Source organism: Numenius arquata, chromosome 15, assembly GCF_964106895.1.
Source record: "Numenius arquata chromosome 15, bNumArq3.hap1.1, whole genome shotgun sequence".
NCBI classification, from domain to species: domain Eukaryota; kingdom Metazoa; phylum Chordata; class Aves; order Charadriiformes; family Scolopacidae; genus Numenius; species Numenius arquata.
Window position 1 is genome coordinate 821,225 of NC_133590.1, and position 13,522 is coordinate 834,746.

At 37.8% G+C, this 13,522-nt stretch overlaps 1 protein-coding gene across 1 annotated transcript in view; it reads right to left on the reverse strand.

Annotated features, from left to right (window-relative positions):
• KNDC1 (kinase non-catalytic C-lobe domain containing 1) overlaps positions 1 to 13,522 on the reverse strand; it is a 66,589-nt gene that overhangs the window by 18,359 nt on the left and 34,708 nt on the right. Inside the window, exons 7-14 of the mRNA XM_074158976.1 lie at positions 10,090 to 10,204; positions 6,137 to 6,208; positions 5,973 to 6,034; positions 2,411 to 2,569; positions 1,983 to 2,060; positions 1,277 to 1,370; positions 938 to 1,100; positions 6 to 850 (exon numbers count right to left, since the gene is read on the reverse strand). Of these exons, the coding sequence (XP_074015077.1) occupies positions 6 to 850; positions 938 to 1,100; positions 1,277 to 1,370; positions 1,983 to 2,060; positions 2,411 to 2,569; positions 5,973 to 6,034; positions 6,137 to 6,208; positions 10,090 to 10,204 (1,588 nt within the window). The remainder of the gene's footprint in view (positions 1 to 5; positions 851 to 937; positions 1,101 to 1,276; positions 1,371 to 1,982; positions 2,061 to 2,410; positions 2,570 to 5,972; positions 6,035 to 6,136; positions 6,209 to 10,089; positions 10,205 to 13,522) is intronic.

A 13,522-nucleotide genomic window follows, 5' to 3' on the forward strand; every position in this document is an offset into this window, starting at 1 on the left:
CATACCCATATCAAAAACTTCAACTCCGTTTTCTAGATAGCCATCAAATGCAAACTCTTCTTGTATAAGATGAACCACTTCCTGTAGTAAAGCGTCACTTGTTCTGTTCTGCTCAGGCAGGACTTCAACATCAAATAGATGAGAATTGTCTTGATTCACTGAGGTACACGGTGTGTGTCCTTGGTCAGTGCAATTACTGTCTACCTTGCTAGCACACTCAATTTCTTGGCAGTTGATTTGAATAACTGGGTCACTTTTATCAAACTTGTTCTGTGTATTAGTAGTCTCACAGTTTTGCGCTTTGCAAAGGTAAGCATCGTTTTCTGCTTGTGTGCTCATTTTGTTACTTGCAATAGTACTTGAAAGTAGCACTGGCAAACTATGATAGCAATCATAAGCAATTCTTGAACGAAGAGGTTTATTTGGTATTTGCTCTGATACAGCTAAATGTACTGGTACAAACGTCAAAACTCTTTTCTCTGAGTCTTGTTTGAGAATGATGTTATTTATATGAAGAAAATTAGGAGATGTAGGACAAGCTAAGGTGCTGGAAGGAACTTCAGAGGAAGTGCTCTTTCCCTGTAGGATATGTGAGGAATCAGATGGTGATGGTAACCTAACTATAGAAGTAAATGCATTGCCTGACTTTTGCTTGTCTGAAGATATCTGGGATGAGTGGTCTGGAACTTGTAAAGCACATACAGGTATTTCAGGCGCAGTTTCAACAACATCTGTGTCCACAATATTCCTGTTTTTAGAGTCTTCTATATAGCCTGATTTGTTGGGGTCCATATGTTTTTCCTTTCTTGTCTCTTTCTTTAATTGCTCAGAAACTGGTGTGTGAACCTCTCTGAAAAGGAACAAAAATTTTTTTTGAGGACAATTCTAGTAGATTTAACAATGAAGTTTAACTTGTTCCGCTTTAGGATATACTAACTTTGCTTTATTTTCATTTTGTTCCAAGATAATAGGCTTGAAGTGAGTCGCAGGAGAGGTGAATGCAACAGGTAATGTAGCTTTCTCACAATTCAGAGAAATCTGGCATGGTACTGGTCCTTTAACAGCTACAAGTTTACTTTCACTGGTAACAGGCACAAATCCTGAAAACAAAAACACAGTTAGAAAGATGGACAACATGTAAACTATAAATGCAAGGTCAATAACAATTAATTTAGACACAAAAAAAATTTGCGTACCTGACTAAGAAAATCTTACATGGAGAACTGATCTAGAGAATACTACAACAAAGTAAATGTGTCAGAGTTTGATTGCTTACCTAGACTTGACTCTGAAGGGTCCATTTCATGTCTTTCATTGTTAAATTCAAAAGCAACATGATCTTGAGATGAGATTACTTCTTCCTCAACAGCCTAACAATAAAAATTGAAATACAAACTGAATTTATTAGCATTTTCCTTTTTTTTAAATTTTGCTCAGCACATTACTTCAAAAAAATCCAACTCCCATATAAACTGAGAATGTGAATGAACAACCTAGTCATGCCAAGGTGGAGAATTAAAACAAATGACATACAAAACTTTTAGGACTAGTAGAACTGTGGAAACCTTGATAACCCTCTGTTTCAAGTCAGAACTTTTAGGTAATCAAAGTTTTGAACAAAATCAGGTCCATGAATTGACTGAATGATGTGTGCATTATATACATACATTTGAAACATAAACAGACCACAACAATTATATAGTAATATCTTCTGTTATGCTGAAAGGAGTGGTAAATGAAAGAGACATTATGAAATTAAGTGACTGATTCTTCACCCATACGTATTGTGGAGTCTGGGCAACAAAATCTGGTGAGTGACCACCGACAGCAAAAGGCAGAAAAAAAGTTAGACTATTTGAAAATAAATTAAAAAAATAAAATAAGAGAACAAATCTAACTATACTTGCAGGGGACAAAATCTTACTTGAATACAATTTACAGAATTGAAAAAACATAAAGAAATAAAAACGTGTTACTCTTACCTTAAAGACGGATTTATTCAACAATGCCAAAATATTTTTGCTGTTTATACCTTGTTCAAGTAAATAATGATTGCATGTCTAAAAAAAGAATCATAATTTTCAGTCAGTAAATAAGTTTTCAACCAGGTGAAGTATTCTTGGACAAGGACAAACTCAAGATAAAAAGCCAGTTAGAAGTAATCTAAGTTTAGGAAGTCTTATGAACCTATTCTGAGTACCTTTACTGTCAATTTCAATATAAATTAGAAACACACCCCTCTGTGTCCCTAGGGAGGTAACTTTAAAAACAACCCAAAAAGTGACTCGTTACGATTTAATTAAACATCAGTCTATTACAAAAAAATAAATTAATATTTTGATATTCAAATCACTAAAATGAGACTTCAGACACAACTAGATTTCACATGGAATTGCTTAAATCTAGTAACCTTAATTGCATCCGCTAGAGAAGGTCTTTCTTCAGGGTTTTTTCTTGCCATATCCAGAAGAAGTTTTTTAAATTTTCTTGGCAATGCTAGTTTGTGACTCGGTGGAAGACTATATTTTGCAGCCATCCACAGAACTGCAGCAACACCATAAATGCAGACCTATTGGCATAACGTAAGAGAGAGGAAAGATGTAAAAAGACGAAAAAAAGCTTCCTCTTCAAAACCAATTCCAGCAAATTAACCAAAAATTCCCCTCATTCCCCACCAAAAAAAGAATAATAATAAAAAAAAATTACTAGAGCTTCCAAAGTATAGAACACATTTGGCTTTTGAAGGTTCTGATGAAGATCCCAGGCCAATTCAAAAACTGTTATGTATGCAGGGCCAATAACAGTAGCTAATTTTCTACTGTTGGAGCAAGAGACATAATTTGTCTTATCCTTTGTCTAGGAAAATTATTCAGGAAAAAGGTGGCTTTAGAACCATTTTGAAGAATTCCTTTCTCATGTAAAAACTTAACTTGCTGCAAGCCTAGAGTTCCACCATAAAACCTGGCCAGCTGCAATTTCCATAAAAAGGTCTTTACAATTCAGCAAATAAATGGCACATAGTAATTATAAGCTAGCCAGTCCGAGTCACGTTTTACACAGAAGATTACACCTATCAGAAGACTGAGGTACCATATATTCATTTTAGCAATTACTAAATGCAGCTAGATCAATTGAAGTTGCCATGATGAGGGACCTCGAAAAGTACTTGGTTTTCACAAGCTTTCTTGTTTTATTTGAAGAATTACAATTTCAGACAGAGCCAGATTTAGTCTACTTAATGCTTAGTTTATTTATGTTAGCATGTGCTACAAATGTTAAAAACTGGCTGGAGGGCCAGGCCCAGAGAGTGGTGGTGAATGGAGTTAAATCCAGTTGGTGGCCAGTGGTATCCCCCAGGGCTCGGTATTGGGGCCGGTTCTCTTTAACATCTTTATCAATGATCTGGACGAGGGGATTGAGTGCACTCTTGGTAAGTTTGCAGATGACACCAAGTTGGGTGGGAGTGTTGACCTGCTGGAGGGTAGGAAGGCTTTGCAGAGGGATCTGGACAGGCTGGATGGGTGGGCTGAGGCCCAGGGGATGAGGTTCAACAAGGCCAAGTGCCGGGTCCTGCACTTGGGTCACACCAACCCCCTGCAGCGCTACAGGCTGGGGGAAGAGGAGATATTCAAAAGACGGGTTGATAGAGACATGGTTTAGTAATGTGGGGTTTTGTTTTGTTGTTTTTTTTTTTTTTTTTTTTTCATCAGGGTTAGGTTGATGATTGGACTAGATGATCTTAAAGGTCCCTTCCAACCTAGACAATTCTATGATTCTGTGATTCTAAGAGTGGCTGGAGCTGCCTGGCAGAAAAGGACCTGGGGGTGTTGGTCGACTGTCAGCTAAACACAAGCCAGCAGTGTGCCCAGGTGGCCAAGAAGGCCAACAGCATCCTGGCCTGGATCAGGAACAGCGTGGTGAGTAGGACTCGGGAGGTGATGGTCCCCCCTGTACTGGGCACTGGTGAGGCCCCACCTTGAGGGCTGTGTCCGGTTTTGGGGCCCTCACCACAAAAAAAGACATTGAGGTGCTGGAGCAGGTCCAGAGAAAGGCAATGGAGCTGGTGAGGGGTCTGGAGCACAAGTCTTGTGAGAAGCAGCTGAGGGAGCTGGGGTTATTCAGCCTGGAGAAAAGGAGGCTGAGGGGAGACCTTCTCGCTCTCTCCAACTCCCTGCAAGGAGGGTGGAGCCAGGGGGGGTCGGTCTCTTCTCCCAAGTCACAGGCGATGATAGGACAAGAAGAAATGGCCTCAAGTTGCACCAGGGGAGGTTCAGATTGGATATTAGGAAAAATTTTTGCACTGAAAGGGTTACTAAGCCTTGGAATGGGCTGCCCAGGGAAGTGGTTGAGGCACCATCCCTGGAGGGATTCAGAAGATGGGTTGACATAGTGCTTAGTGACACGGTTTAGAGATGTGGTTTTTTTTTTTTGTCAGAGGTTAGGTTGATGGTTGGACTAAATGATCTTAAAGGTCCCTTCCAACCTAGACATTTCTATGATTCTATGATTCTAAACGCAATTTTGAAAAAGTTAAAGCACCATGCTTCTTCATGTTGCCTCTAAAACATTAAACATGCTCAGGGGACAGAAACCTAAATACAGGACTAAATAACGTGCTCTCATCGTAAAACAATGTTTTCTAGCACTCTTTTGAGCAAAATGAACAGCAGTGAACACAACATAACAAGGGTGTTCACTATAAAGAAAATAACCTGTGAACGATTTGAACTATTGAACAAAAGGTACGAAAATATTTGAAATAGGAGAAATCAGCTCCACCAAAACAACAAAAAAATTTTTTTCCCCTTAGGCTCAGAATTCCAAGAGGTCAATAGGATCACAATTTTAACCTAAATTTATTTATTTATTTAGGAAAAACTTGCCATCCGATCCAGCATATCCTTCAAAAAATTTCCTTTTCCTGAGGTAGTACAGTTATTGTGACTGGCACATCACAGTCTTGATTCCCATACTGTAATTCTAACAAAGTGTTCATAACAACCAGAAAGTTAAACAAGCTTCATGAAAAAGCAAAAAAACAACCCCAATAGGTCAGCTTATTATATATACAATGTAGAAAAACAAGGAAAAAAAACTTGCTTCAGATTTTCCAAAGAAAAAGAACAAAGCATAAAGACTTTAGGATTATTAATTTCTATTGTCTGGTCAAACTGCGGTATTATATTTCAGGCTTAGTTTAAGCTTCTGAAGACTTTAAAAAACCTGCACATTGGATCAAAGCAGTTTAAGAAGAAAAAGCAATTTTATAGAAGATATATAAACATTTTCTAGTTATAGATAATTTTACGGAAAGTCAAACTCCATCTTTAGAAGATTTTTAATGAAGTTTTTTTTCCGACTCAGAACTACTATGTCTACTTTTGAAGAACTCATGGGGCACAAGGTACATATTAGCTATCCTTTTCTCTTGTTACATACTAGAAAGGTACCATAAATTCTGTTTTCCTTACTCTGAAGATCACTGTGTTAGTTTGCAATTCAGATGCAGTTGCGCATACTCACCTGCTATTTATTAACGTTTTTATCATCTTTGGTCTGAGAGCTCCTTATGGCTTATATCTATAGCAAAAAGCTCTAGGAAAACTGTATTGGTTAGAGACATAATTCCTAATGTTCTCATAGAAAAATATGCTGACAGCAAACTTCCAAATGAGATTAATGTTTGGGCTTTAGCCCAGACAGTCTGATCTTAGTGTGACCTCCAGAACATGAAAACATGACCTTGAAGTCTTTCTTATTGCTAACAAACTGAAAATAATGAAGCCTTATGGAAAACTACTAAGTAATAGATTTTTGGCAGTTACTCCAATAATTTTGGAAGGCAAAATTATTTTTCAGAAGCAACAAATTTTATGGAAGATCAATATATAAAAAAACTACAGATAACCAAGAAATACTGGGAGAAATGAGAAAGACTTTATCAGAATCTTCTAAGAGTTTAGCCATATTACCTTCTCAGTATCCACATCCTCTTCTTCAATTTCAGGAGCTAAATAAAATATATCACAAGATTCTAAATGAGAAAAGAAATCAGAAACAAAGGGTAAGATATTTGCTTTCTTCTTCGTTCCCTGCCAAAAGAAGTATAAGCAGAGCACACAATGTATTACTTTACCTTCAGCTTTCGGAGAGGCAAAGAGCATACTTCCATGGCAGTCAATCAGCACAGAGTCCAAACACAAGACCACTGTAAAACAAGCCACAAAAGGGCAAGACATAATAAATATCTGTTCTTCTAATTATTTGACACTAATAAAAATAAATTATTTCAAAAATAATTTGCAATGTCAGCAATTACCCTACAATAAATGATGCTTTAAATAACACTAATGCTTGAACAGACACTACCCAAAAAAGAGACAGTAGATGCATAATCACCCAAAGCAATTCTTGCAGAACAAAGATGAGAAAGTAAACCACAATAGGATCACAATAAATAAAAGGGTTTAGAATACTGAAAGCTTATTCTCTTTCCATACAGCATTGAAAAGGAAGGCCACAAAAGGAACAAAACAAAAAAAGACATACAACAGCTAGATGTACTCTAGTCTTCTCACAAGGTACCAATAAAAGATGGTCAATTTATCTTAAGCATTTAATCTCTCCTCTCTTCCCTCCTTCAACCCCACCAAAATACACAGTCATTATCTAGAGACAGCTGAGATATATGTGGCCAGATCCAGAACTCCCCTAGGTGGGATAGGATATGGAGTTCAGTTTTGCACCAATAGTTATAATCACACACACTCTCCCACTGAAGAAGTGTTACATAGATTGGTATTTGCAATGCCATGATTTTCCATAGTTAGGAAAGAAATAGCTGACTTCCAACTATTTTAAATGATCTGAGGTCTTCAGGAACTTAACATTAAGGTCATGAAATCATGTCATATAAATTCAATGATGAAAAACTTTTGGTGAGACTGTGTCTGATATCTTCAAAGCACACTATAATTTAACATGTTTCAATATAATAAGCCAACTGGCTAGCAATGTAGTCATGCCTTCGTAGACTACCATCAAATACGCTGGTTTCTTATTAAAAACAGAGTACTAGGAAAATACAGTCTTACATTAAATTAAATAGAAGGTTAAAACGTTAAATTTATTAATTGTTAAATAAAATATTAAAGAGGCCTAAGAGTAAAACAAATACTAATTTATTATTAAATAATAAACTGAAGAGGTCTAAAAGAGAAAAATAAAGTAAGAAAAAAAAGGAAATCATCGTTTTGCTTTTGTAGTTACCTGTACAAAACACATCTAAAGCCATTAAATTGTTTACCATGCTTAATGTAAACAAAGGCTTGCCTACTACCTTCAATAATATTTAAGCTGGACCTGGACTATGTGTCTTGAAAAGCAAAGCTTTCCTGAATGGGAACCTTTACTAGTTATTTCTGCAGAGGCAGCTCTCTTTAGAACTCCTCACGCTTGCTGGCTTCGCTTCTCAAGAGTTAATGCCTCTGGGCCCTGAATCTGCACCACAGTTCACACAAACCACATCTCATGAGTCAGTACAACAGAGAATTCTCATGTGGGCTCCCTAGAGCACCTGTGAGCAATGTGTAAGCAACATCCTCTGTTAAGAGGAGAGGAAACAAGTAAACTGTCAATGGAGGGTACAAACAACATTTGTAGCAGGATTGAATTAAAAAAAAAAAAAAAAAAAAAAGAAGAGGCTAGCTTCGGGCTATGCTTTCTTACCCAGATAATTCGTGCTTAGGATAATGAAAAAAGTGTAATCAGGGAAGGATTTGGAGGAAAAAGCTGTATAAATAAATAAATAATTCAATTTATTCCACATTTCATATATTTAACCATGACTCACCAGCTGCCAATCTTACTCTACCAATAAGACAAAGGATATTTTAAAAAACACTTTATATGATATCAGCTTCAGCTTTAATAAATGAACAATATTCAAAAGGAATGCTGAGAAAACTTTATATGTGTGTATGTGTGTGGACACTGAAGGAGTAACACCAGTGTTACTCATACCACGATGCACAAATACTCTCAGAACAGGCAGAGAATTCTCTAGCAGAAATATTCGAGATCGGAAAACAACATTCAAATTCAAGGTAGCTTTATCTGTCAAAAATGGAATTTTAAGTAAGGTGCCTTCCATTTAGTGGTTTGTATCATTATGTTCACTTTTACAGACTACGTAAGGTTCAGATCACAACTCAGTCTTTAGTATTTTGAAGACTCATGCATTCTGGGTGCATGTAAGTACGGTAACAGAGGCTGGCTATGCGTATTAAATTAGAATCTGAGTCATTATGTGCAGTTATTTGAAACTTTCATATACATTAGGAATGTGCTATGAGGCTGAAATAATCCTTTCGTTGCAAGGGGTATCAAATATTTAGTTTTAAGGGTAACATTGCTTAAAGTGCTCAGAAATCTCTATTTATGGCCAATTTCCTTTTTAACAGTTCTATATCATAAAACCTAAAACAACTGAAGCTGAAAACAAAAGAGATGCAGTAAGTTTTCTGTACCTTACTATGCAGTTGTTTATATTCAGTTACAGACTTCAAACTCATCCCTGTCCAAACCCTCAAAAGCAGGCCTTTTTAATCAAGGAAAAGGAAAGGCAAGGTGATGGTGGTGGGAACCTCTGCTCTGTTTATCAGAACTGCTGCAGATTTATTATTAGTATAAGCTAAACCAATATTAGAATCACAGAATGGTTTGGGTTGGAAGGGACCTTAAAGATCATCCAGTTCCAACCCCCCTGTCCTGGGCAGGGACACCTCCCACCAGACCAGGTTGCTCAAAGCCCCATCCAGCCTGGCCTTGAACCCCTCCAGGGATGGGGCAGCCACAGCTTCTCTGGGCAACCTGGGCCAGGGTCTCACCACCCTCACAGCAAAGAATTTCTTTCTAGTATCTAATCTAAGTCTTCCCTCCTTCAATTTAAAACCATTACCCCTTTTCCTATCACTACATTCCCTGATAAAGAGTCCCTCCCCATCTCTCCTCTAAGGCTCCCTTCAGATATTAGAAGGCTGCTACAAGGTCTCCCCGGAGCCTTCTCTTCTCCAGGCTGAACAACCCCAGCTCTCTCAGCCTGTCTTCATAGGGGAGGTGCTCCAGCCCTCTGATGATTTTCTTGGCCCTCTGCTGGACCCGTTCCAACAGGTCCATGTGCTTCCTGTGCTGAGGACTCCAAAGCTGGACACAGTACTCCAGGTGGGGTCTCACGAGCGCAGAGTAGAGGGGTAGAATCACCTCCCTCGCCCTGCTGGCCACACTTGTCTTGATGCAGCCCAGGATGTGGGGGGCTTTCTGGGCTGCCAGCGCGCACTGCTGGCTCATGTTGAGCTTCTCATCCACGAGCACTCCCAAGTCCTTCTCCTCAGGGCTGCTCTCCAACCATTCTCCGCCCAACCTGTATTTGTGCCTGGGTCAGGCACGGAATGCCTATGGAAAATTAGGATGGTCTTCTCCCAAGTCGCATACAACGTATCCCAATCTATCAAAGGAGAGCTCCCTATTCGTCTCCCAGAAGTCGATTTCTGATAATCCTTTTATAAACTGAAGCACAGGGAATATGGAAGTAGTAACGTCATGACAAGACCCTGGGTGCTTTAAACTGACAAAGCCCTGTATGGTCAAAAATATGTCAGGAATCATTTGTCATAAAGAAATCCAGGCAAGAGAGGAACTATGTTTACATATATATAAAACCTATTTCCTCCTGCTCTCAAGATACAAGCGCCCACTGCTTTTCTTAAAAGTCACAGTGGTTCCTCCATTCCCAGAATGTCTAAACACAAAATTTCTTTCACTGCTTCAAGTAGTAAAGATCTGTTTCCCCCGCAAAAGCCATCAAAACTCGGAATAACGAGAAGACATTCTTCTACATATGGAAGAAAACTCCCAATTGAGTAAAGATTCTAAGTCACAATTTAAGAGAGTGAAGTTAGAAATATTGCCTATTATTTTTTCTGCATGCAAAATGAAAGTCCAGATGTTTTGCATCAACAGAATAAAGAAAATATTAATAAAGTGAGCATAAATAACTAAGGAAATATTTTAAGATAATTAAGACTATACCTGGATAATCTATGCAGGTCTGCAGAGTACATAAACACTCGTGACATAATGCCCAGAGTTCATAGTCTTTCAGAGGTTTGCCATACCATGACAACAGGAGTTTTAGAGAGATCCACTGAAAAAAAGAGTGAGGATGAAGAAAGTTACTAAGAATTATCACAAACCAAAAACGTTTACTGATGTAATGAAAAAGTAAATACTAATATACAATGCACTCACCTAAAAAGCATTAAGAAAAGGTATTTATTGCACTTGCCAGTAATGAAATAATAATACTTCTTATTGAAAGAAAGCATTGCAGTTAGCTGTATAGATTAACCAGTAGTTTCGTAATTGCATAACAAAAGTGTAATCCAAATGAGATTTCAGCAAGAATAGAAGTGTTTCAGGAAAAGTGAGCTGTGTGGAAGCTCTTTCTTATCATACTAAGGAAATACTCTTTTAGAATGTCAAAGATGACACATAATTACAGGGACACCACCTAGACTTAAAACCATAAAAATCCAAATGATCACCACCAACAAAAAGCCACCCACGTCCAAATCCTGATTTACCCTGACAGTTGCATTACAGGGTCTTACCTTGAAGATTTCATCAACATTTCTTGTTCTTCTGTGAAAGATGTTAACAATATTGACAAAATTAATGACAGGTTTATTTGAAGTCCAAGCACATTCTGTTTTTAATCACTGGCTGCTCAAATTGTAGTAACAGCATTTGTTTTCCTGGCTATCAATTTGATAGCTAGCGTAATACCTTGATGCGACAAAGATACTGCTCCATGGAAACTTACTGTTCTGCAGAGAATCTGTGTTTTACATTTTACAATTTATTTTTTTTGGGGGTGAATAATTGATGGTGCTGCACCTTCTTGACCAAGCTGTGCTAACAGAAGAGCTTATCACTACTAGTGGCTCTTGACATCAGCTAGAATTTACAATCTCCATTCATCTACCAAAGGAACGTTAAAGAATTCATCATAGGCAGAAACCTCTGGGTTAGAGCAGACCCATCCAGCTATTTTAAAAAAACAGCATAGAACATTTTCTTGTGCATATGAAGCCCTAAGATAGTTACTATCTCTACATGCCAACTTTAGGCCATGTGGGGGAAAAGAATTACCAGAAGCAATTCAGGATGCTCTGGAAAAAAAGCAAAACAAAACTGAAACGGAGGACACAGAAACAAAAATTAAAACCTCAGAACTGTTCTGTTGTTTTCACAGATACCTTTATATCCCAATCAATGTTCATACAATCTAAATAGACTAAGGGTGTCCCACACACAATGGTAGCACATCATTAAGCTCGACGAATCGGTCTCTGCACTGTCATTTACTGCAGTCAATTTTTCATGATCCTGGCTATGAAACCCCCTTGGATTTTATCATAAAATATGTAATGAATAATCTACTGCATTAACTTTCATCAAGATCAACAAACAGAAGTAGCTTTCCTGCAATCTGTGGAAAGGAGAAAAAGAACTACATTAATTTCTGCAGCTTAAACTTTTTTGATAATTTAATTTTTAATAGAAGACCTTCTCAAGGAAGATAATATCTTGGGCTCATACTGTTTAAATATTCCTTGAAGGCGAACCAGATAAGCTATTAATTTTTAAGATGTGCCATAAAACACACCTTCTGATTTACTTAAAATGTTTTATTTTCTGTCTACCTCCAACATGCATAAAAATGAATTTGGTGATTTCATTCTCCTGCTCTCCATAGTTGCACATTGCACAAATTAGTAACTTCAGCATAGACAGATTTGGAGCCAGATAATAAGGTTAAGCTTCATTCTCAAATTTTGCCATCACCAGCATCCTGGAGCGCAAAATTCTTTTGTCAACCATTATATCTAGAAAAGTAAGCTCTTGAACTGTCTGATTGAGAGACAAGGTCAGATAGTCAAAAGAATGCATTAGTCTAGAGAACATTCAAGATAGAGCTTCATACTGTTGATTGATTACTGTGCCTGATGAGTGCTGCGTCACCCCCTCCACATCATCCTGGTTCTCACGTGCCTCAAGTGTTTTTGCTCACAGACACCTTACAATGGAAGAAGCAGCCAAATCTTTACATTCACCCTGCATAGCTGACACGAGTGGAGAGAAATCAAAAGAGAAATTTCACAGACTGACTAGAACACTAAGAAGGTTTGGGGATTTGCAAATATTTTTGTAATAACTACACAGCCCTGCCACGTGCTCCTCTGGAAAAGAATCCCTCCTCTTGAAGTTTACGTCCCTAGATAGTCTAAAAGCTGCAGGGGAGAAAGATGAACTTCCTCTATCACATACACAAATCACCTCTCGCTTCAGGAGAAGGTGATGAACTGCTAGCAAGGGGAAGAAGAACCTCTCACTAAACTGTAGACTGAAGTTAGCAGAAAACTGAATGGTATTTCTCTCTTCTGGGATACCCAAGCTCTCTAGAGGAAGAAAGAAATGACAGAAAGAGATTTAAGCACAGCAGGAAAGTAGGAATAAACCCTAAGAGCAGCAGCAAAAATTTATCATAAAGAAAGTGTCAGTGATAGATAACAAAATAGAGGATGAAAAGGCACCAGAAACTGAAATTCTGTTTCAGAAGAAAAAAGGATGTAGGAAAAGCAAATCTTAGCAGAAGTGAAAATCACTGCCGTCTGCAGGATGGCCAAATTAACTTGAGTCTGGATAAAAAGGATGGAGCCTGGTTACATATTGGTGAACTTTGTATTTGAGAGTATACCCTCATTGTTTCTCTCTGGCAAGCATCCTAAAGAAAGATTAAGCTTCAAATATTAATATTGCTAGCTAGTATTCACATGCTAGATGTTCTCCTGTGATACTAATATTTGACTGCATCGCTGTTGTCTCTTACTGTAATTCAAATCTCTCCCCACCTTGAAAAATATCAAAAGATTATTTTTATTACTGAAAAAAACTACCTAAGAAGGTCATTCTAGTGTCCTAATTATTCCAAACGCTCATCTTCCTATACCAGAAAGAGAATTCTAGAAAACTTAATCTGAAGACTGAGGGTTCAAACCTGCTGGGGACTTGTCCTTCTAACATCTTGTAAAAGTTAAGCCAGGTAAAGTACCTGCTATAGCCAAGGTGCACGGTAAGACATGTTGCATCACATATTTACATCTGTGATGAAAAACACATGTAGTCTGGTTAAAATGGCTTCCAAAGGAAAACCAATACAATTCTCAACATAAGGTTATGAGGCAACTTTCATTTAAGCCTCAAAGCAGGAATTTAACACAAAGCACTTTCAAATTCCACTGAATCTGTTTATGTTTTGGTAAACATTTAAGCGTAAAACTCCCTTATTTAGGCAGCTGTCTCAGGTTCGGTTGTTTATTTTTTAACAGGCAAGCCTCGGATTCATGGCTATTACTATTTCCTACAACTTCAAAAAGTCCCACTCAGCCAAGGAAAAAAA